The 23,852-nt window shown below is 41.6% G+C and overlaps 1 protein-coding gene across 1 annotated transcript; it reads right to left on the minus strand.

The window, feature by feature from the left end:
* Window positions 1-1,216: 1,216 nt before the first annotated feature.
* On the minus strand, window positions 1,217-13,126 carry fhdc2 (FH2 domain containing 2). The gene is given in 13 exon segments (XM_058063543.1): window positions 1,217-3,710; window positions 4,409-4,573; window positions 5,782-5,899; window positions 6,108-6,178; window positions 7,224-7,331; window positions 7,494-7,564; window positions 7,719-7,819; window positions 8,050-8,135; window positions 8,334-8,436; window positions 12,558-12,619; window positions 12,686-13,042; window positions 13,044-13,093; window positions 13,096-13,126. Coding segments are annotated over 13 exon segments (3,078 nt in total). The 3' UTR covers window positions 1,217-1,955.
* Window positions 13,127-23,852: the final 10,726 nt, after the last annotated feature.

Below are 23,852 nucleotides of genomic sequence, written 5' to 3' on the forward strand. Positions count from 1 at the left end.
GATATTGGATGATAGTAAATTGAATATTTTCATATTTAGGGCCCTGCAGACCTGGAATAACACCCCTATTTTCACCATTACACACCTATTATTCATTGTTTGTGTTTATTGTACAACTGTTTTTCCACATGGACTCTCGACGGCTGCTTGCTAGCAAGCTAACATGCTTGCGAGCTAACCAGTTAACCTTAGATTTCTTTCTTCTAAATTTAAAAAAGGATTTCAAACAAAATGGGAAAGAAGGACACAGAAAGAAGCCACATACTTACCGCTTTCACACGGAATGGGAGGAAAACCTTCATCCATGGCTGGCTACATCAAGTGCAAGGTAAGATAATGTATTAAGGATGGATGTCTAATCCATGCAACAATACTGCCAGAACAATATTTGCCAGAATTTAATTATTTTCCACTAATAATAAACCATATTCTACCACAAAACAGTGGTTTCTGAAAATAAAACATAATATAGTGTGGGAGCAGTAATCAAACTGTGATATTATTGCCAGGGACTAACAAGCAATTTTTTTAAAAGATGGCCGCCATCAAACAATATTTTTTTGGCAGGGGCACAGTTGCCCATAAGTTGACATTGACTTGTCTACATCGCTAATATTTCTGTATTAAATGTATGTGCTTCAAAACTTTATTCCCATGACATAATAATTGAATGTTAATTTGCCCTCTGCTAATCTCTAGTTTATACAGTGCAGGTCAATACTCAATTGATCCAAACTTGGTTTAAAAACAAAACAAAACAAGGAAAACAAAAGCATCAAGCAGGGTTCAGCAACTCAAGTGGGATCATTTTGGCCCACTCTGATGATGTCACCTTTACACAGTGGGGGTTAAGAGGCTAGTGCTGTGCGACAACCGGACACTCGAGAGCACAAAGGAGGCACTGCTTTATTGCTTTTCTCAAGAGGTTCTAGCGTCACCGAGGCTTGTAAAGACCGAGTTCCCACTGCTGGGACCCCCGACACCCGCCATCACCCTCCACTCTAGCACTTGCACCCCCTTGTTCTGGCAGAAGAATCCCCGGATCGTCTTAAGCATCTCCATGACGACAGCCACCTACAGAATCGAGGGTACTGTGTCAAGAGATGCGAACACCATCGTCCATAACAACTCCTTTATTTATCTTATTTACAAATCCACATAAAACAGTGAATAACAACCACTGTTATTCAATTAAGTTATACATTTTTTTAATATAAAAACAACAAAACAGTCAAATTCTCATGGCCTCTTCAGTTAAAAAAGTGCATCGGAACAATGAGGCTTCACCGCAGAAGGATACAAATTTTGTACCAATTAAGACCGACAAAAACAATAGCATAGGCATCACAGTGTTTTGGAAAATATTCTACCTACATGCCACTGAATACACTTTTTCATTACGGTAACAAGCGCACTAGTGGTATTCTGACTGGGCACATTTGGCTGTTTGTTCAGACACCAAATTGAGTGTTTTACCTGCTCTACAGTTTGCATCCTATTGCCTGCAAAGGATACAAATGAACATAAAAAAGGAGGTAGGGTTTAATTAAGAAGATCTATTTGTATGCTGGTGCATGAAAATAATAATAATAATATAACATGGCAAAAGTAGTTTAGCTACAAAGCCAATGTGGTAGATCTAGAATTTATCAAGTTTTAAAAAAATATCCAGATCTGCATAGAGGGCGGCACGGTGGTCGAGTGGTTAGCGCGTAGACCTCACAGCTAGGAGACCAGGGTTCAATTCCACCCTCGGCGATCTCTGTGTGGAGTTTGCATGTTCTCCCGGTGCATGTGTGGGTTTTCTCCGGGTACTGCGGATTGGCTGGCGACCAGTCCAGGGTGTACCCCGCCTCTCGCCCAAAGACAGATGGGATAGGCTCCAGCACCCCCGTGACCCTCGTGAGGAAAGCGGTAGATCTGCATAGACTTCCAGGTATATAAAGGCATCATTCTTACTTCCACAGTGGCTGTGTTGTAGTCGGTCGAGGCATTTTGGAACCGGGAATTCGTGACGGGATTTTAGAGGTAGCAGCAGAGGCACTTGTGTTTGCAGTTTTGGGGTTTTTGCTCCGGGTGGAAGATTGTCTTGTCTGTTCCGTTGTGCGTATTGTCTTAGCGGTGGCGGATGAGGGGCTGTGGGCGGGCGCAGCCTGGATTGGAGTCTGAGTCTCCGAGTTGGGGGCAACCCGTTTGGACACACGAAGAGGACTCCCTCTGATGAACGTGGACCGGGTCCTGTTTGAGACCTTGTCTGCTGTCGGTCTCTCTAAGGTCCTTTTGTGTAGGGGGGACTTTGCTAAAGATTGTGTGTCATTGATTGTCTGATTCCTCTCACGTGTGCTGCTGCTTCTTTTCACATTTGCGTGGAGTGAAGTCGGTTGAGTGACAGGCGATGAACGCATGGACAAACGGGAGCCGGTTGGATGGCTTGGCGCTGCTAACTGCGTCACGGCTGGGGCGGTAATATTTGAACCCTCCGTTTTGGTGCGCACCCTTGGGATGCTTGTGCAGGCTTGTGCAGGTCCGGCACGTGACCCAAGTCCTCTTTTGACCCTGACCCCGCTCCGCACAGGAAGCTTCAAACCTCCACTCTCGTCTTTTAATGATGGAGTTGGCGGTGGAGCATCAACCTCTCGCTCTTTCCTCCACTTGGAGCAGAGGCTCGGCGTGGGACGCGGGAGCGGAGACGTCGGGGGTGACAGGGTGTCGTAGGATCGGAGGCCTTTGACAAGAGTGTGGCACTCTACAGTTTCCCCCACGCGAGAGTACGACCTTGCAAGTTCCCTCTCAGGACTCGGCACATCCGAACACTCCTCCGGGTGAGACTGGCTGAATTCCGGAAGACTGGGCAGCATCCAGGTGTCCTTGACAGGAAGAGTCGTCAACGCTTCTGCATTGAGCTTTCTCGTAGCATCATCGGGACCGGACATCGCAGTCGCATTTGATGTACTTAGTGGAGGTAACTCCATTTTATCCGGAGTGTTAACACATTCTTTTTCAGATCTTTGAAATCTGACTGATGTAGTCCGGTCATCGCTTGTGTTATTAGATTTGTTCTGAAGAGGATTACTCTTTCCAAAACCGTGTCCATGACTGGAGGTGTGGGAATGTGAATCGGTTTTTATGGCAGCAGAATTCCGACAGAAGACAGGCGAATACTCCGTGTTCTCGGTAATGGTTAGTCCACTTTCATTTGTAGAAATAGAAATGTTCTTAGATCCATGTTTCCCAACCGTGAAACCACGTCCATGTTGTGAATATGATGCAATATGAGTGTCATGAACACCCTCCATACTAGTCCTGTTGTCCTGATCCAATACACCTGCTTGACCAACGGGAGAACAAGTACCGTCCATCTCCGGAGAGCTACAAAGCACGGTGGAGCTCTCGTGATCCGACGAGCTGTTGGAGTGACAAGTGAAGGACGTCGGGCTGCTGCCCAGCTCTGGGAAGCTCTTGTCACTGCACAGGTGATGGGAGTACCTGCGCGGATCGGAGCTTCTCAGACTCCGACGGTTCCAGGTGTAGCTCAAGTTCTTCTCCAGGAGTTTCTCCAGCTCATCTTGGTTCTCCTGACCGTGAGGCTCTTTGGTGAGGCTGAGCCTAAGGTCCAGATCTGTGCACACAGCCAGAGAGCGGCGCTTTTCCCCAATCACTCTCTGACGTTCCAGACGTTTCTTCTCCTTCAGCTCACGCTCTGCATTCTCCTGTAAGAGAGAGAATATGATATAGAGCAGGGGCCTCAAACTCAATTTACCTGGGGGCCACTGGAGCTAAGGTCTGGGTGAGGCTGGGCCACATCAGGTAAAAAAAATAATAATAAAAAAAAAAAAAAATATATATATATATATATATATATATATATAGTAAAAACAGAAAAAATATAATAAAAATATTAATAAATAATTATATTAAATATTAATAAATATATATAATAGTCTTCAATGCTTCTGCTATAACCTCCACTTTTTCAGTGCTTTGGTTCTTTGGAAAAGCTCTGATAAAACATAAAATTATTATAAATCATAAATTAATTTTTATTTATTATTAAATTAAATAAATGTTTAATGTTAATTTTTATTTTTCGACACAAAATAAGATGGAAAAGTAAATAAGCAAATCAAAAAACAAATGAAACAAATTAACATAATTTTTTATTATTAAATAAATGTTTAATGTTAATTTTTATTTTTGACACAAAATAAGATGGAAAAATAAATAAGCAAATCAAAAAACAAATGAAACAAATTAACAAATTAAATTTTCATATCAAGGCGGGGGCCTCAAACTAGTGTCCTGCGGGCCGCATTTGGCCTGCGGGCCGTGAGTTTGAGACCCCTGATGTAGAGTATTTCATGTTGCTCATGTGAGCCTTTACTTTAATATAGGCATTTCGGCTTCGTACCTTGACAGCTTTTTGGAAGCGGTAGCAAAATAAGTCAAAGACCCTGCAGGCCTCCTCCAGTTTAAATGTGCTGTCATCCTCACAGAAAAAATCCACAAGCGCTCTACTTGACATCCTCATTCCCTCAACTTCATCCTCGGCCTCCTTTAGACGTTCCTCTGTCATCTGAACAGACAAACACAACAGTCAACAGTTACTTGTTTGCTCCACATTTGAGAGTTGATGTATTCATTCATTCATTCATTTTCTACCGCTTTTCCTCACGAGGGTCGAGTGTCTTTGGGCGAGAGGCGGGGTACACCCTGGATTGGTCGCCAGCCAATCACAGGGCACATATAGACAAACAACCATTCACACTCACATTCATACCTATGGACAATTTGGAGTCGCCAATTAACCTAGCATGTTTTTTGGAATGTGGGAGGAAACCGGAGTACCCGGAGAAAACCCACGCATGCACATGGAGAACATGCAAACTCCACACAGAGATGGCCGAGGGTGGAATCGAACCCGGGTCTCCTAGCTGTGATGCCTGCGCCATAACCACTCGACCACCGTGCAGAATCGGCTCATTCAATCATTATTTTCTACCGCTTTTGCCTCACGAGGGTCACATTTGTGTTTGTCAGCTATTAGCATTAGCTCCATTACTGAGAGATAAGAACCTTGCCACAAATAAATCAATCCACTGAAGAGTTATGCAGTCTAAAGGAGAACAATGTGGCCGAGGGTGGAATCGAACCCTGGTCCTCCTAGCTGTGAGGTCTGCACGCTAACCACTCGACCGCCGTGCCGCCACAATGTATTCAAATTTGAAATTTTCATGAAGTGGGAATCGCACAGGGCGCCACTGAAGCTAGAATCGCCATTGTGTGTAAGTACTAGAACTTCCGTTTTTTTTCCCCCTTACGATTCAAACCCCGTGGCTTATACAGTGTGGTCATGTTCTGGTTCTCGCAACATCTTGTGTGCTTTGAAGCAGTTGTTTTGCACTTTGTGCACACGCAGTCAAGATGGAGAACACATGACGGGACTTTTCGGTAGAAAGTGATGGATCTGGTGGCTTTTGCTTGGCTATGCCTGTGGATCTTAGCAGTGTGGGGAGGTTTGCTCATGCCGACAGGTTTCTGCGGGATGGATGCTGTTTGGTGGGGACGACAGCACAGGCTCGGGAATTGTGAGGCTGTTCGTTCCGATACTGAAGTGGTTTTGGTACAGAAACCAATTGCTCAACTAGTCATACATGCACTATATTACAGCAATTTAGCATATATTTTGCATGTACAAAGCCTTTTTAAATTGAGTAGGTTTGGCTTGTATTTGGGTACTCGCATTAGTCCCGAAAATTAAAGTACGTGATCAATGTGTTGTACCTCCAGGAAAGGTTGCGTAAGCTGCAAAATTTCTGCCTCCGTCTGGACATTTACTTTCAGCGCCAGCACTCTGCTTTTTAACTTGGATAAATCCTCCAACACGGACTCCTCACTCAACCTAAAACAAAACATAAAAGTACAAGCTTTAAATCATTGACATCAGAGACAATTACACACATGATAAAAAAAGGGTCCAGCTACACGGACTACATTCTGGCCTACTTTGACAAAGTCATCTCAACTGAACATGTGTTTCTGCCGTATTGATGTTATTAGGCTGAACTTGTATATTCATAATGGGATCCATGTTTGGGGAAGAGACTGACCTTGAGGCGGGGCCAACATGGCCCAGTTGGCTAGGAAATGACAGTAAACTCTGATCCTTTTTCACAGCTTCCTGTGAAGACCAACACAAATGGTTGTAGAGCTATTGTTCCAAATGAAAGTAAAACGTCAAACACTCTTAGGCAAGAAAAAAATTATGAAATACATAAAATATTGCATGCAAAACATGGAGTTGGTGGAAACAAATACAAGAAGAAAAGTACTGAATGAAAATAATGGAATCATTTAAGGCAGGGGTCTTAAACACGCGGCCCGCGGGCCAAATGTGGCCCGCAGGGCACTAGTTTGAGGCCCCCGCCTTGATATGAAAGTTTAATGTTAGTGCGGCCCGCGCAAGTTTGATATGGATGCTGTATGGTATCATGTACCCAGAAAAAATTATTACGTTTGATTAATGTTCATGTTAAAGGTTAAATAACTGTTAATAGTTATCCTCCCTATCCGTGTGGAAGTGGTAAGTTTTTGGCTATTTAAGTTTAAATTAAATTTAAAGGAAATAACTTGAAGGCTACCGTTTAGGTCACTAGCTCTCTAGTTTGCGAGTTAGCATGTGTCTCAAGACCCTGCAGTTGCGCAATATGTTGTAAATAAAAAGAGTATAAATGTGACTATAGTCGTGTTTTGTTCATTTCATTGTTCATTTTAATCTGAAAAAAATAATTTGTCTACCCACCAACTATATGTGGTTTCTTAAGTTTTTATTATTTGCCGTTTTATTATTATTATTATATTTATTTATTACTGCAGCGGTGGCTCCTAGCCAAGGGCTCTACTAGCAATCTTACTAATCATTTCCATGATGATATCACAGATAGCCCTCGGGTCGTCCCTGGCAACCTTTTCAAACGCTGCGGCGATAGGAACAAACCCCTGTGCGTCATAGCAATGCTGGCGTTTCGGATGGCTGATAGTTTGATGTCTTGAAGAAGCCCCGCCCCCCTTATTGCAGAATGTTTGCATAGCATTTGATGAAACGAAACAGTTTGTTTACAAGTGAGCTGAGCTAATATTTCCTATTCAATTTGACATGAATACTCCTTTATAGTATTGCAAAATATTCAAATTCTACTACTACAGTATACACTTCACATACTAACCATTGCGACAAAGTGCAGCAGATTCATGCCGGGTTTGTTTGCTTTGGTGTCAGCCAGTTTGAGTAGCGATGATATTCGGAATCCAGCTGCATTCCCCGCGTATCCACCCTGAGAAGCCACATTACAAGGTCAGAAATTTCACAGACGAACACTTTGTGATGCTTTCAAATAAACAGGTGTCAGAGTAACACACACACTCAAGAGTATTGTGTATTGCGCACAGAGAAAATGTCAGCTTTATCAGAACTGACGGCTTTATGAGACACTCACAGCGTTCATGTAGTTCCCTGCTTTAAGCACCAAACGGAGGATGGAGTGTAGTTCTGGACAGCTCAGCAGTTCTAGATGAAGATTCGAGTCAAGAACAATAACAAAAACAGTCTAAACATGAATATATAAAAAGTATTTTCTTACCACTTAATTCTATATACAGGCATTAAAAAAGACAAAGATCTTAATAAGGGTAGAGTACATAACTCTTTGCTGTTACTTTACCTCTGGCCGCCTCCCTCAAACATCTGGCTGCCACACACAGAGAGGTCAGAGCAGGGTCAAACTCTTGCTGTAGGATCATGGCGTCCAAACGTAGGCGAAAACTAATGGAAGGGGGAAAAAAAAAAGAGAGAGAGAGACGGATGAGTGATGATGAAGACAAAAAAAGCCCTCCTGATCATCACTTAAACAAACACACGTCATTTCAAGGGAAGGCACGCGAGTCACACAGAAAATAGAGCTGGGGAAAAAAAAAAAAAAAAAGGATACTCTGCGACGAACAGGGGGGCATGCTGGGTAGTTTTATCCAAACAAGGGCTAAGGTGAGGCGTACCTGGGGACTTCCACCAGCAGGAGCATGAAAAGATCAGGCTCCCCAAGCCAACTCCGCTCCCCACTGAACCTCCTCAGGCGAGATTCCTGAAAGAGAACAGATGTTGAGGAAAAATCTGGAAAAAAAAACGGCTTGCTGTTTAACAGTCAATTCCAATATCTTTCACCGTGTTCCTTCCGCGAAAACAGACCACATCTTACAACACGGTGAAACAGCACACTTTTTGATCATCCTAACCAGAGACAGATGAAGTATAGGTGAGGGGGTGGGGGGGTGCACTTTACCTCCTCATTGTCAGGCAGCAGTTTACAGAGCTCCGTGAGCTTTTCGGCTCCGTAGCGATCTCCGGCTCCATGCCTGATATCCTCAACTATCTCCTTAGCCGGCCTGTGTGGGGGAAAAAAAAAGTGCAATGTAAGAATGACATCATTTATACAACGAGGATCCCAGACTAGCACTGGTGTCATTTCCCAACCCCCCCCCCCTCCCTCCGAGCAATATCAGCCCTTTGTTTTCACACAATAATGAGATAACGAGGTTTTCCCTATTCTTATCAGTCTACATGGAGGGGGAGGGGGTGTTCGACGCCATACATGTCTATCACATGGAAGATGTCTGAAGAGCTTTGGGATGTCAAGAAACCGATCCTGTTGACCTCTGGCTTACTTTGCACCAGTGACACATCTTATTTTTTTTAGTCCAGCAGCTTTCCATTAGCCTCGTCTTACCATCCATAACACACACACACACACACACACACACTCTATCACCAACATGCTACTGGATGTAGAGTGTATATGGCCCATAACTCAACATCTTAATTCATTTCATAAGCGTGTGGAAGATAAAAACTTTCATTCATTCATTCATTTTCTACCGCTTTGTCCTCACAAGGGTCGCAAGGGGTGCTGGAGCCTATCCCAGCTGTCTTTGGGTGAGAGGCGGGGTACACCCTGGACTGGTGGCCAGCCAATCACAGGGCACATATAGACAAACAACCATTCACACTCACATTCATACCTATGGACAATTTGGAGTCGCCGATTAATCTAGCATGTTTTTGGAATGTGGGAGGAAACCGGAGTACCCGGAGAAAACCCACCAACTCCACACAGAGATGGCCGAGGGTGGAATTGAACCCTGGTCTCCTCGCTGTGAGGGCTGCGCGCTAACCATCGTGCCGCCCGTTAATAATTTAATTTGTTTTCTACCGCTTTTTCCTCGCAACGGTTGTGGGGGTGCTGGAGCCTATCCCAGCTGTCTTCGGGCGAGAGGCGGGGTAAACCCTGGACTGGTGGCCAGCCAATCACAGGGCACATATAGACAAACAACCATTCATACTCACATTCATACCAATGGAAAATTTGGAGTCGCCAATTAATTAATTAGCATGTTTTTGGAATGTGGGAGGAAACCGGAGTACCCGGAGAAAACCCACGCATTCATGGGGAGAACACACAGAGATGGCCGAGGGTGGAATTTAACCCTCGTCTCCTAGCTGTGAGGTCTGCACACTAACCACTCATCCGCCGTGCCGCCCGTTAATAATTTAATTCATTCATTTTCTACCGCTTTTTCCTCACGAGGGTCGCAAGGGGTGCTGGAGCCTATCCCAGCTGTCTTCGGGCAAAAGGCGGGGTACACCCTGGACTGGTGGCCAGCCAATCACAGGGCACATATAGACAAACAACCATTCACACTCATATTCATACCTTCGGACAATTTGGTGTCGCTAATTAACCTAGCATGTTTTTGGAATGTGGGAGGAAACCGGAGCACCCGGAGAAAATCCACGCATGCACAGGGAGAACACACAGAGATGGCCGAGGGTGGAATTGAACCCTGGTCTCCTAGCTGTGAGGTCTGCACACTAACCACTAGACCACCGTGCCACCCGTTAATAATTTAATTCATTCATTCATTTTCTACCACTTTTTCCCCTGGACTGGTGGCCAGCCAATCACAGGACACACAGAGACAAACAACCATTCACACTCACATTCATACCTATGGACAATTTGGAGTTAACCTAGCATGTTTTTAGAATGTGGGAGGAAACCGGAGTACCCGGAGAAAACCCACGCATACACGAAGAAAACATGCAAACTCCACACAGAGATGGCCGAGGGTGGAATCGAACCCTGGTCTCCTCGCTGTGAGGTCTGCGCGCTAACCACTCGTCCACTGTGCTGCCCTAAAAACTTTCATATCTTCTAAAATAACAGTAAAACAGAACATTTATACATCCACAAAACACTGGTACCTAGCATATAATAAATAACTTGAAGACTCAAAATATTTCTCTCTCTTTTATGAGTGCCTTTTTAGTCATCTTTGTAAAAAGGCAGGATTTCTATTAGAGCTCTTGTGTTGGATGTCATTACATTGTGCAGGTATTGCACAGCGCTCCCCTGTGCTTTCATATGAGGGACAAAAGCATATACAGTATGTTGTTTTAACCGACGCCGCATTTCAACAGCGGCTCCGTTTACATTGAGAACAGAACAGAAGTCAAAAAAGCGCCAGACAGGACAAACGTTTGCATAAAGAAGGCTCTTTTGAGAGGCAAGTCTTGACATATCTAGTTAGGAATAGAATAGATAAGTTGTTCACTCCGCAGCAGCACAACAAACAGATGTCATCATATCAAGTGAGCATTACAAAAACAACCCATGATGCAATAATTACGGGGAAAAAAGCTATAGTGAGTTAATGACTTTAGATGCCACCAGCGAGGTCCCTCACAGTAGGGGGTCATTTAAACAGGAGACAATCCCTGAGGGCTTCAGCAGGTGTCAACTCTGACTCCTATTATGACTTCTGAGATGGCCAGTCCATCTGCTTAGACCGGACCCTATACCCTTAGCACCTGTTCCCTGCAATATCCTCAAGAACCCCACCCAAAACACCCGCCCTCGCCACCCTCCAACTCCATGTCGTTTGATTTATGGTAGTGTCAAGTGAAGTGGTGTTTTCCCCAGGGCAGTTTTGAACACACGTCTGTTTCCTGCAGTACCTTCCATGAGAACTGATAAGACCGCAAGCAAAACCTGCAAAATCAAAACTGCTAACATGGAGTCATAGTTATTTGTAGTCATTTATATTATGTGTCGGTGACATAACAATGAAAGAAGTAACTTTTTACTTTTGGATTTTACTTATTTGATTTGTTTTTCAAATATAATAATACATAAAGTGTAACTGCACTTGGTGCAGATCCAAACCGGGTGTGCCATTTAAGGATGGGCATTTGTCTCTGGGGGAAATGTTCTACAACAATTACGCAAGTTTTAATTTTTACAACATGAACTCATTCAAGCCCAGCCTTTTTTTTTTTTTTTTAATTCAACCCCTTCATTACCATTTTAGACAATCTTAACTGATTTTTCAAGACACATAAATATGGTGTACTATGGCGATCTAAACATGGATGCTAACTTGGGCTGGGATGCAGAGGCCTATTGTTTCAAGATGGCGCAGTCCGAGTGCAAGCTAGTTAAGATAGCTCCATGTCTTCTGCTTCGTTTTTAGTGTTTCTTATTGTTTTTTGTCCCATACCGACCTCTTAAACAAGTGTGCATCTATGCATGTTCATCTTGTTACGTTTGCTCCATTGTTTACACTCTGGAGCAGCTGTTAGCTTCGAGCACCCCTTCGCTACACGGAGCAATCCCCACAGAGATATGAAGGAGGAGAAGCTGCATAACGGGAGTGAACAGCAAAAAAAGACGGTATAAAGGTTGATGTATAAAGACAGTATTAAACATGTTTACCGTCTAGTCGTCATGGGGAACGTGAGATGGAAGAGCTAATGGCGCTAACCGGGCTACAGAGAGACTAATGTGAGTGCAGCATGATTAGATGATTGACATACTATTTTATGTGAGTGTGGTGTGAATGGTTGTTTGTCTATATTGTGCCCTGTGATTGGCTGGCGACCAGTCCAGGGTGTACCCCGCCTCTTGCCCGAAGAAGATAGTATTAAATTAGTTAATGATAAATCAATTATGCAATTTTTATTTTTTAAAAAATCGAATAAATGTAATAAAATATTAAAGAAATATTCTCCCTTAAAAAAATTCTTTTTTACTCCTGTAACAACAACAAAAAATAAAAGTGGTTAATAGTGAATCAACAGCACCTCTACGTACTTCGGTACGAGGTACATTATTAAAAAAATAAAATATTTTTTAAAAAAAAAAACTGTATTATGGAAAGCAGGAAGTGACCAAATGTAACAGTTACTGATTGTAAAAGTACCAGATGGAGTACCATTATTAAATGGTAAGATTTAATAAGCTTTGCTTCTTCCTACTCCTTTTGGACATGTGGAACTGTGAACTTATTATGGGATGCATTCAATTGTAATCAGATGCATGTTCAAATGAAATAAAACCATTACCATTACCATTACCTCTGGTGGTTGCAGTCAAGTAATGCATGACACACCTCAATTTCTTCAAAATACAACCACCCATTACATTGAATATAATAAGAATTCTGCTTACATTTTGAACTGGCGAAGGAATATCCCAATGTTCATGCTGCGTTTGGAGTCCAGCAGGGATATCTGTAATGGTAAGGTGAGTTAATTATAATAATTAGAAAAGTATTGCTACGAGCATACTTTACTGACCTCTTCTGGACTGTCCTGAGGAGTTCTGCAACGTAGCAGAGCAGACCGCCGTCTCAGAGTGGTTGTCCTATCCTGAGGCTTACAGTCCTTCTGGCCAAACAGTTCATCCAACGAGTGAAGATCGATGGGAAACTCATCCTCACCCGGGCCCGCGCCGCTCCATACGCTCTTCCTCCCCTCCACCTTCTCTTTGGGGATACGCTCCCAGTTGAGCTTCCTCAGGCGACTCCGATTGGCACCGCACACTCGGGTTAAAGTTGACGAGGAAGCAGGTGGAGGTGGCGGAGGAGGGGGCGGAGGTGGCGGGGGAGCTACCATGGGTGGCATCATCACCGTGCATGAATCCATGGCTTTCACTTAGCACAGGAGCAGGGGCGGCGGGGAGGGGAGGCAGCGTTCCATGAAAGGTTCCTTGACGGTTTGAGTCAGGTTGATGAGCATAGAGAGCGAAGCGGGGGGGGGGGGGGGGGGGTCTACTCGGACATCTTTTCAAGGTTCAAAGGTCAACCAGTCTAGATAAGAATACAACAAGAAAAATCGAATCTCAGGCAATATTAAGCACAAAAGAAGTCCTGCTTATCCTCTTGCAAGAGTAATCCATCCATGACCTCACCTGACTATTGCCTTCCCTTTCATTAACAGTCAAGACTTTGGACTTAACCTCTGTTTCAACTTTCCATGCAAGTTCTAGGCATTTTTAGGAGGGAAAAAGTACATGCTGACAAATATGACTTCACTGTTTGAGCTGCTTGTCCCATCCTGTTCATCTCACCTCATGTACAGTACATGCAAACACAGCTACTCCCTTCTAATTAAAATACATGGGGTGTTGACTTCCCAATAATCTTTTTTTTCCTTTTTGTGTGAGCTTAACGAACACACTTGTAAAGGCAGGTTTAAGCAGGATTGCTAACACAATTACATTGTGACTCATAAGTTTCAGATCCAGGCTTCAAAGCCGAGTAATCACAAACACCCGTGTTATTATTAAAAACTTGGAAAAGATTTTAAAAGTGTTGGGAAAGTTTTCGATCCTCTCCAAAACTTGTTAAAAACTCTTTTATGAACTTTTATGTTGATAACACTTTAAATAAAGATAATAAAGATATGTATGAAACAACTCAGTATTAGCATTAGTGACATTTCAACACAATTAAGGGTTAAATATCGGTCAGTTAAATTAGACACCACGACTAGCTTACCTGATATGAGCGACGACACGTCTCCAGATGGGGAATAACGTACTTATTTCAACATTTCACCGCGTCGCTCTTTTGTTCCCTTTTTTTTTATCCCGATGAGCAACGCGATTCAGCCGCTGGAAAGACGGGTCACTCGCCGCCGGGGACGCGCAGGCGCGCTCACGCACTCCCAAGCCTGATATGCCTTGATTGTGTGTCCTCCCAGTTTTCCCATGGGGGCGGATTTGGAAGTTGTCAGGTGGGAGTGCACGCATTTTAACACGGCTTTGGTCTACATCGGCTGTTCTTTTACACCGTGTACGAGCTTGAAAGCCTTGAAAGTCAAATACATCTTTAAATCCATTTATCAAGGCATTTGAAAGTTTCAGACTATGTATGTTTTCACGTTGAAGAGAAGCTGCCAAAAAACAGACCTACATTGAACGCATCAGTCAGAACAAGCTCAAAACAACAAAAATGGATGTCCTGTATTTAGTGATCCTAGTGGCCCGCTATGGTACTATTTAGTTTACGATACGATATTGAGTAAAATTCAGACTGGTACCGATATCGGGCAAATACATATGCGTTTAAAAAAATAATAATTAAATACATTTCCATTTATTTAAGCTCTTGAAGTATATTAATGTAGCAGGGTGATTTACAATACAGTATAGCCTAGCTAATATACAACAACAAAACACAGGACAAAATGATATAAAATATGCAAAAATAGTATCTTAAACAAAAAAGTACAATAATAAAACTGTCAAAATAAGAACTACTATAAGAATGAAAACTGTATTCACAATTCACCCATGGTTTTGTTGTCAACATTACCTCAAAAAGAATGCTATTTTGCTAGCATGAATAGTTGGTATTGAAATCTATTTCTGGATTTATAAACGGATTTGCGGTCTTACTATATGCTGTGTTAATTATTTTTATGTGTGCAGTTATATTCCTCTTCATAATGTACTTTGAAACACACTTTGTACATGTAATTATGTGTATTTAGGGTTATAGTGAAAAGGCTCATATGTTACCCTGTTGTTGGAAATTGAGGCTAACTGAGCAGCGATGCACTTTTTCGGTGCTTTGGTTCTGATTTTCTACAATAAAAGCGCTGATAAAACATTCCACTGTTCTCAAATACCTTAATTTTTTCTGCACAAAATAATATGAAAAATAAATAAACAAATCAAGAATAAAGAAAATCAATCAATCAGTAATAAATAAATAAATATAATAACAATAATAATAAAACGGCAAATAATAAAAACGTAAGAAACCACATATAGTTGGTAGGTAGACAAATTATTTTTTTCAGATTAAAATGAACAAAGCATTATTAGAGCCCTGTAGACATGACAAAACACGACTATAGTCACATCTATACTCTTTTTATTTACAATATATTGCGCAACTGCAGGGTCTTGAGACACATGCTAACTCGCAAACTAGAGAGCTAGCGACCTAAACGGTAGCCTTCAAGTTATTTCCTTTAAACTTAAATAGCCAAAAACTTACCACTTCCACACGGATAGGGAGGATAACTATTAACAGTTATTTAACCTTTAACATGAACATTAATCAAACGTAATAATTTTTTCTGGGTACATGATACCATACAGCATCCATATCAAACTTGCGCACTAACATTAAACTTTCATATCAAGGTGGGGGCCTCAAACTAGTGTCCTGCGGGCCACATTTGGCCTGCGGGCCGCGTGTTTGAGACCCCTGATTTACAACATATTGCTCAACTGCAGGGTCTTGAGACACATGCTAACTCACAAACTAGAGAGCTAGCGACCTAAACGGTAGCCTTCCAGTTATTTCCTTTAAACTTAAATTGCCAAAAACTTACCACTTCCACACGGATAGGGAGGATAACTATTAACAGTTATTTAACCTTTAACATGAACATTAATCAAACGTAATAATTTTTTTCTGGGTACATGATTACCATACAGCATCCATATCAAACTTTCATATCAAGGCGGGGGCCTCAAACTAGTGTCCTGCGGGCCACACTTGGCATTTTTGATGGATTGTTGACATCAAAAGTAATGTAATTTAAACTTAAGGCCATAAAATTGTGAATGAAACAGCATTTAATACTTGAAACGGTCAAATTGTTGACATTTGAGCCAATGTTATCATTGAAGCAGGACTATCATTTGGTACTGGTGCGGAAGGCCTTGATCATGCTAAGAAATATATCCTGCTGAGAACCTGAGAGCAGGAGTCGATGGCTCTCAGACATGGGAACTGATGTCCACATCTTCACCGTAACCCACCATGATTTCGGAAAAAAGATATGATGGGTGAAAGGCAAGAGGCTAGAAGTCACACTGTGGTGCTGAAATGACCCGAGTGTTGTCAGGCAGACTTTTCATCTGAGGTGCTGCAGCCTATATCACCTAGCGCTGGTGAGTCCCATCTCAGGTAGCCTCTATCATAGGTGCCGCTGACAAGTACTTGTCGTCGCCTCCTGGGCTGCAGTAATTAGGAGGTTACGACCCCGTAGATGCGGCTATTGTTGTTGCTGTGCAGCGGGGCATGTTGTAGTGTAGCCGTGCCAGAATAAACCTCTCTCAGGAAACTTCATTTTCTATTCAGTGAGACACAACGTCACAGCGTACTTCTCAGAATACAAGGAAACGCCACTGTTGACAGACGGCCGCTTTATAGTCGCAAGTCTGCACATTTTCACCTCCATTGCCCCCGCTCTCTTGCAAACGGGCATAGTGGCAGAGATCACTGAGGAAGGGATTTTAACTTGGCATCCTTCACTTGTTTCACCAAGGCGGTCCAACTCCAGGAGACAAAACAATCTGTTGTGTGTTTCCAGCCTTTCTTTGCGTAACAGTGAGCTGCAGAGAATGTGCATGAAAGTGTTCATGTGTAAGATTTCTTGTGGGAGCCCGCAAGCTTTCAATTTATTGTAGGCCCCTCCCGTCCCTCAGATGTCACACCATAATCTTACTTGAAAGTTGCGGAAGCATTACATTCAAAATGACATCTTCCTCCCAAAACTCCCTAAAAGTACAAAAAACTTTACAGCTGTTTGTGCAATGCAAAAAAACCAACCATGATGTAAAGTAGGGGTCTCAAACTCAATTTACTTGGGAGCCACTGGAGCTAGGGTCTGGGCAAGGCTGGGTCGCATCAGGTTTTCCAAAAAAAAAAAAAAACGCATTTATTAAAAACAGAAAAATATACAAACTTTTTCAGTGCTTTGGTTCCGATTTTTTACAATAAAAGCTCGGATAAAACATTCCACTGTTCTCAAATATCTTAATTTTTATTTTTCTGCACAAAATAAGATGAAAAATAAATAAACAAATCAAGAATAAAGAAAATCAATCAATCAGTAATAAATAAATATAATAATAATAATAAAACGGCAAATAATAAAAACTTAAGAAACCACATATAGTTGGTGGGTTGACAAATTATTTTTTTCAGATTAAAATGAACAAAGCATTATTAGAGCCCTGTAGACATGACAAAACACGACTATAGTCACATTTATACTCTTTTTATTTACAACATATTGCGCAACTGCAGGGTCTTGAGACACATGCTAACTCGCAAACTAGAGAGCTAGCGACCTAAACGGTAGCCTTCAAGTTATTTCCTTTAAACTTAAATAGCCAAAAATTTACCACTTCCACACGGATAGGGAGGATAACTATTAACAGTTATTTAACCTTTAACATGAACATTAATCAAACGTAACAATTTTTTCTGGGTACATGATACCATACAGCATCCATATCGAACTTGCGCACTAACATTAAACTTTCATATCAAGGCGGGGGCCTCAAACTAGTGTCCTGCGGGCCACATTTGGCCCGCGGGCCACGTGTTAGAGACCCCTGATTTACAACATATTGCGCAACTGCAGGGTCTTGAGACACATGCTAACTCGCAAACTAGAGAGCTAGCGACCTAAACGGTAGCCTTCAAGTTATTTCCTTTAAACTTAAAAAGCCAAAAACTTACCACTTCCACACGGATAGCGAGGATAACTATTAACAGTTATTTAACCTTTAACATGAACATTAATCAAACGTAATATTTTTTTCTGGGTACATGATACCATACAGCATCCATATCAAACTTGCGCGGGCCGCACTAACATTAAACTTTCATATCAAGACGGGGGCCTCAAACTAGTGTCCTGCGGGCCACATTTGGCCCACATGCCGTGTGTTTGAGACCCCTGATGTAAAGCAATCCATAATATGGATTATGAACCCTCATGCTCCATTTGTATGTCGTGTAAAAGACTGTGTAATACTGAAACTATTGATTATAACCATATGCGTTTTTTTGTGCCTCCTGGGTTTTGTGGTACATTAAATAGGTCAGTGCAACTACATTTGTGTGCAAAAGTATTTTTAAACACAGCTTCCACGAAAACACACACACACACACCTGGCTCTGATCTGGGACTGTGACATTGTGTCTGGGAAGGGGTTCTTCTAAATCAAACCCAGGTTCCTTAGAAATGTACTTGGATCACGTGCAGTTATGGCCTGACAAGGATCTTTGGACTGGGTCAGACCTCCAGCCTTACAAGAGGAAGCAAGGAAGAAACACGCACAGGCACTCTCCATTTGCACTCCCACATGACAAATCTATATAGATCTCTAGAATCTATAAGAGTGCACTTCCTATGCAGCTATACATGCAAAACCTTGCAGGGACTTCACACACGATGTTTGCTGCAGTGCGTGGGGGTTCACCGACAGGACATAAAACGATGACGCGAACAAGATGGACACTGAGAGAGAGATGAGAGGCTGTGAGTCAGAATTACAAACACAACTGTGAGTGACTCTCAGTCCTCTTTAATGGAAGAAGAGTGGAAAAGTCAGACTTACTAAGCATTCATAGACCTTGGCAGACATATTTGTTTACTTTTTTTTAGACCAATGGTATTTCTAACGGGCTGCACGGCGACCGAGTGGTTAGTGGCAGGCCTCACAGCTAGGACACCCGAGTTCAATTCCCCCCCCCCCGGCTATCTCTGCATGGAGTTTGCATGTTCCAAAAACATGCTAGGTTAATTAGCGACTCCAAATTGTCAATAAGTATGAATGTGAGTGTGAATGGTTGTTTGTCTATGTGTGCCCTGTGATTGGCTGGCCACCAGTTCAGGGTGTCCAATAACAAAAATAGATTGCACGGCGGTCGTGTGGTTAGCGCGCATACCTCAGACCTGGGAGACCTAGGTTCAATTTCACCCTCAGCCATCTCTGTGTGAAATCAGTAACTGTCACATTTGTTCACTTCCTGCTTTCCATAATACAGTTTAAGGTTTTTTTTTGTTTTGTTTTTTTTAAATAATGTACCTCGTACCCTCGGCCATCTCTGTGTGGAGTTTGCATGTTCTCCCCGTGCATGCGTGGGTTTTCTCCGGGTACTCCGGTTTCCTCCCACATTCCAAAAACATGCTAGGTTAATTGGCGACTCCAAATTGTCCATAGGTATGAATGTGAGTGTGAATGGTTGTTTGTCTATATGTGCCCTGTGATTGGCTGGCCACCAGTCCAGGGTGTACCCCGCCTCTCGCCCGAAGACAGCTGGGATAGGCTCCAGCACCCCCGCAACCCTCGTGAGGAAAAAGCGGTAGAAAATGAATGAATAAATTAAATTAAATTAAATTAAATTAAATTAAATTAAATTAAATTAAATTAAATTAAATTAAATTAAATTAAATTAAATTAAATTAAATTAAATTAAATTAAATTAAATTAAATTAAATTAAATTAAATTAAATTAAAAAGGTAGAAAAAGCGGTAGAAAATGAATGAATGAAAATTTAATAAAATTTAATAAAATTTAATAAAATTTAATAAAATTTAATAAAATTTAATAAAATTTAATAAAATTTAATAAAATTTAATAAAATTTAAAAGGTAGAAAAAGCGGTAGAAAATGAATGAATTAATAAATTAAATAAAATTAAATAAAATTAAATAAAATTAAATAAAATTAAATAAAATTAAATAAAATTAAATTAAAAAGGTAGAAAAGCGGTAGAAATGAATAAATGAAAATTAAATAAAATTAAACAAAATTAAATAAAATTTAATAAAATTTAATAAAATTTAATAAAATTAAATAAAATTTAATAAAATTTAATAAAATTTAATAAAATTTAAAAGGTTGAAAAAAGCGGTAGAAAATGAATGAATGAAAATTAAATAAAATTAATTAAAATTAAATAAAATTAAATAAAATTAAATTATATTAAATAAAATTTAATAAAATTAATAAAATTAATAAAATTAATAAAATTTAATAAAATATAATAAAATTTAATAAAATTAAAAAGGTAGAAAAAGCGGTAGAAAATGAATGTACCTCGTACCGAAGTACGAGGTGATATGACCATACAATGACATTATGTGTATGTTTCCTTTGCGTGTTTTTATAGCCTGTCCTTATTGTACATCTGATACTTTGCTATGTTCTCCAAGCTGTGTCCGTAGTGCCATAACATTTTAATACAGGATGCAAGAGAGCATCTCACGTTTCTCTTTTTGTTTGGGCTGTAAAGTGGGAGTGGGATTCCCCAAAGATGCCGAGTTGCTTGTGGTCAGTTGTCATTGGGTTCTTAGTGTTTGTGAGTTTAAATTAAACTCAGCAGTTGTCCTAGGACAGGGTGGGAAGGGGGGGGGGTTGAGTTTGACTGTTTGTCTTTGCACATCTGGCCACAAGGGCCACTTCCGACTCCAATTAGGATTTCCTGAGACTCAATAAAGGAGATTATTGGCCTGCAAAAAAAAACACCGGCTCAGACATTCCCACCCTCGGATGCCTTCCTGCCCCCGGCTGCTGCGGTCATTACAGGACACAAACAGTCGCACTTCACTTGCAGCTTACAATGACACCCCGCTCTTTCTTGCTTTTTCTGATGCCTGAATCAAAATCTTTAAATGATGGCACTGAAGCATTGCTTCAACTACATTTCCACCACAGCCAATGACAAGAGACTCGGTTTGGGCACAAAGCCCTGAAGCGAACTGCAGGGGAGCTGGGCTGAGTTGATCGGGGGGTCCAAAGAGGCTGCTTGTGTGGCAAGAGTGATCACACAGTTAATATTCAAAGGCCCCGGGTGTGTTGTAAAGAAGCCGCTAAATAGAAGTTGACAAAGCGCATCGTGCAAATAAAGGCTTCTCGCTAAGTAGGCTGAGTATGTAGCGCAAAGCGTAGTGAACAGCCGGGGCTTTGCTGGGTGGTCATGTATGGAGTCTATAGGGAGTTATTAAAGCACCCACCCCCACTCTAAACCAACCCGCAGCCTCAAAAATCTGAATTGTTGACTTAAATGTCACTCATTTACATACATATGCAAATACAGTATATATGTTTAATATGCTATGCTACTTGACTGGCGATGCCAACATCTATGTGCTTCATGTTGAGTAAATCCGTGCAAATTCGCACACACTCTTAGTTACTTCAACCATCTAAGACCCAATTATTCCCCCATGCTTTTTGATGCCAACTGGTGATGTCACTTCACAGAGAGGGAGAGGGAAGACAGTGGGAATATTGGCTCAGTGCCGGAGCTCAGAGAAGAGAGGGGAAAGGGACTTTTTTGTTTATAACAGGGGTCTCAAACACGCGGCCCGCGGGCCAAATGTGGCCCGCAGGACACTAGTTTGAGGCCCTCGCCTTGATATGAAAGTTTAATGTTAGTGCGGTCAAGTTTGATATGAATGCTGTATGGTATCATGTACCCAGAAAAAATTATTACGTTTGATTAATGTTCATGTTAAAGGTTAAATAACTGTTAATAGTTATCCTCCCCGGCACGGCGGTCTGGTGGTTAGTGCGCAGACCTCACAGCTAGGAGACCAGGGTTCGGTCCCCGCCCTCGGCCATCTCTGTGTGGAGTTTGCATGTTCTCCCCGTGCATGCGTGGGTTTTCTCCGGGTACTCCGGTTTCCTCCCACATTCCAAAAACATGCTAGGTTAATTGGCCACTCCAAATTGTCCATAGGTATGAATGCGAGTGTGAATGGTTGTTTGTCTATATGTGCCCTGTGATTGGCTGGCGCCCAGTCCAGGGTGTACCCCGCCTCTCGCCCGAAGACAGCTGGGATAGGCTCCAGCACCCCCCGCGACCCTCGTGAGGAAAAAGCGGTAGAAAATGAATGAATGAATGAGTTATCCTCCCTATCCGTGTGGAAGTGGTAAGTTTTTGGCTTTTTAAGTTTAAAGGAAATAACTTGAAGGCTACCGTTTAGGTCGCTAGCTCTCTAGTTTGAGAGTTAGCATGTGTCTCAAGACCCTGCAGTTGCGCAATATGTTGTAAATAAAAAGAGTATAAATGTGACTATAGTCATGTTTTGTCAAGTCACTGGAGCTAGGGTCTGGGCAAGGCTGGGGCGCATCAGGTTTTCCAAAAAAAAAAAAAAACGTATTTATTAAAAACAGCAAAATATACAAAGTTTTCAGTGCTTTGGTTCCGATTTTCTACAATAAAAGTTCTGATAAAACATTCCACTGTTCTCAAATATCTTAATTTTTTATTTTTCTGCACAAAATAAGATGAAAAATAAATAAACAAATCAAGAATAAAGAAAATCAATCAATCAGTAATAAATAAATATAATAATAATAATAATAAAAGGGCAAATAATAAAAACTTAAGAAACCACATATAGTTGGTGGGTAGACAAATTATTTTTTTATTTTTTTCAGATTAAAATGAACAAAGCATTATTAGAGCCCTGTAGACATGACAAAACACGACTATAGTCACATTTATACTCTTTTTATTTACAACATATTGCGCAACTGCAGGGTCTTGAGACACATGCTAACTCGCAAACTAGAGAGCTAGCGACCTAAACGGTAGCCTTCGAGTTATTTCCTTTAAACTTAAATAGCCAAAAACTTACCACTTCCACACGGATAGGGAGGATAACTATTAACAGTTATTTAACCTTTAACATGAACATTAATCAAACGTAATAATTTTTTCTGGGTACATGATACCATACAGCATCCATATCAAACTTGCGCGGGCCGCACTAACATTAAACTTTCATATCAAGGTGGGGGCCTCAAACTAGTGTCCTGCGGGCCACATTTGGACCGCGGGCCGCGTGTTTGAGACCCCTGGTTTAGATGGCATGGATTTAATGCTATTTTATCAAGTATAGAAATGAAGCAGAGGTTCATTAGGAAACAAAGAGTCACCCCCTCAGGAGTTTTGGCTGGTGGTCTTATATCGGGGCTGTGGGGATTAAACCGGCTGTTTTGCTCCTGTATTACCTTGCATTACTTCTCCAGCTCTGGTATAGATAGGATGCATTTAAGGGCAAAAGTAAAACACAGAAGACATACAAGAGCCAAGGGGACTCCCTCTGGGATCCCCCTTTGCAGCTCCTCATCTCATTCACTCATTTCCACATGCATTCACTGGGCCTGCACTGAAACCTATTCATTCATAGCAAACTGTTGCATAACAATGCAGCCTGGCCTTTGCTAAAGCACGGGGCTGTTGGTAAAACATGGCACCCTTAGGTCCCTCATACTAAAGATTCCAGAACAGGGCAGCCTTATCTCAACACAAGTAATATTTACCTTCTAACTCAGGGGTCTCAAACACGCGGCCCGCGGCCCGCGGGCCAAATATGGCACGCAGGACACTAGTTTGAGGCCCCCACCTTGATATGAAAGTTTAATGTTAGTGCGGCCCGCGCAAGTTTGATATGGATGCTGTATGGTATCATGTACCCAGAAAAAATTATTACGTTTGATTAATGTTCATGTTAAAGGTTAAATAACTGTTAATAGTTATCCTCCCTATCCGTGTGGAAGTGGTAAGTTTTTGGCTATTTAAGTTTAAAGGAAATAACTTGAAGGCTACCGTTTAGGTCGCTAGCTCTCTAGTTTGCGAGTTAGCATGTGTCTCAAGACCCTGCAGTTGCGCAATATGTTGTAAATAA

Source organism: Doryrhamphus excisus, chromosome 23 (genome assembly GCF_030265055.1).
Source record: "Doryrhamphus excisus isolate RoL2022-K1 chromosome 23, RoL_Dexc_1.0, whole genome shotgun sequence".
In the NCBI taxonomy this organism is placed as follows: domain Eukaryota; kingdom Metazoa; phylum Chordata; class Actinopteri; order Syngnathiformes; family Syngnathidae; genus Doryrhamphus; species Doryrhamphus excisus.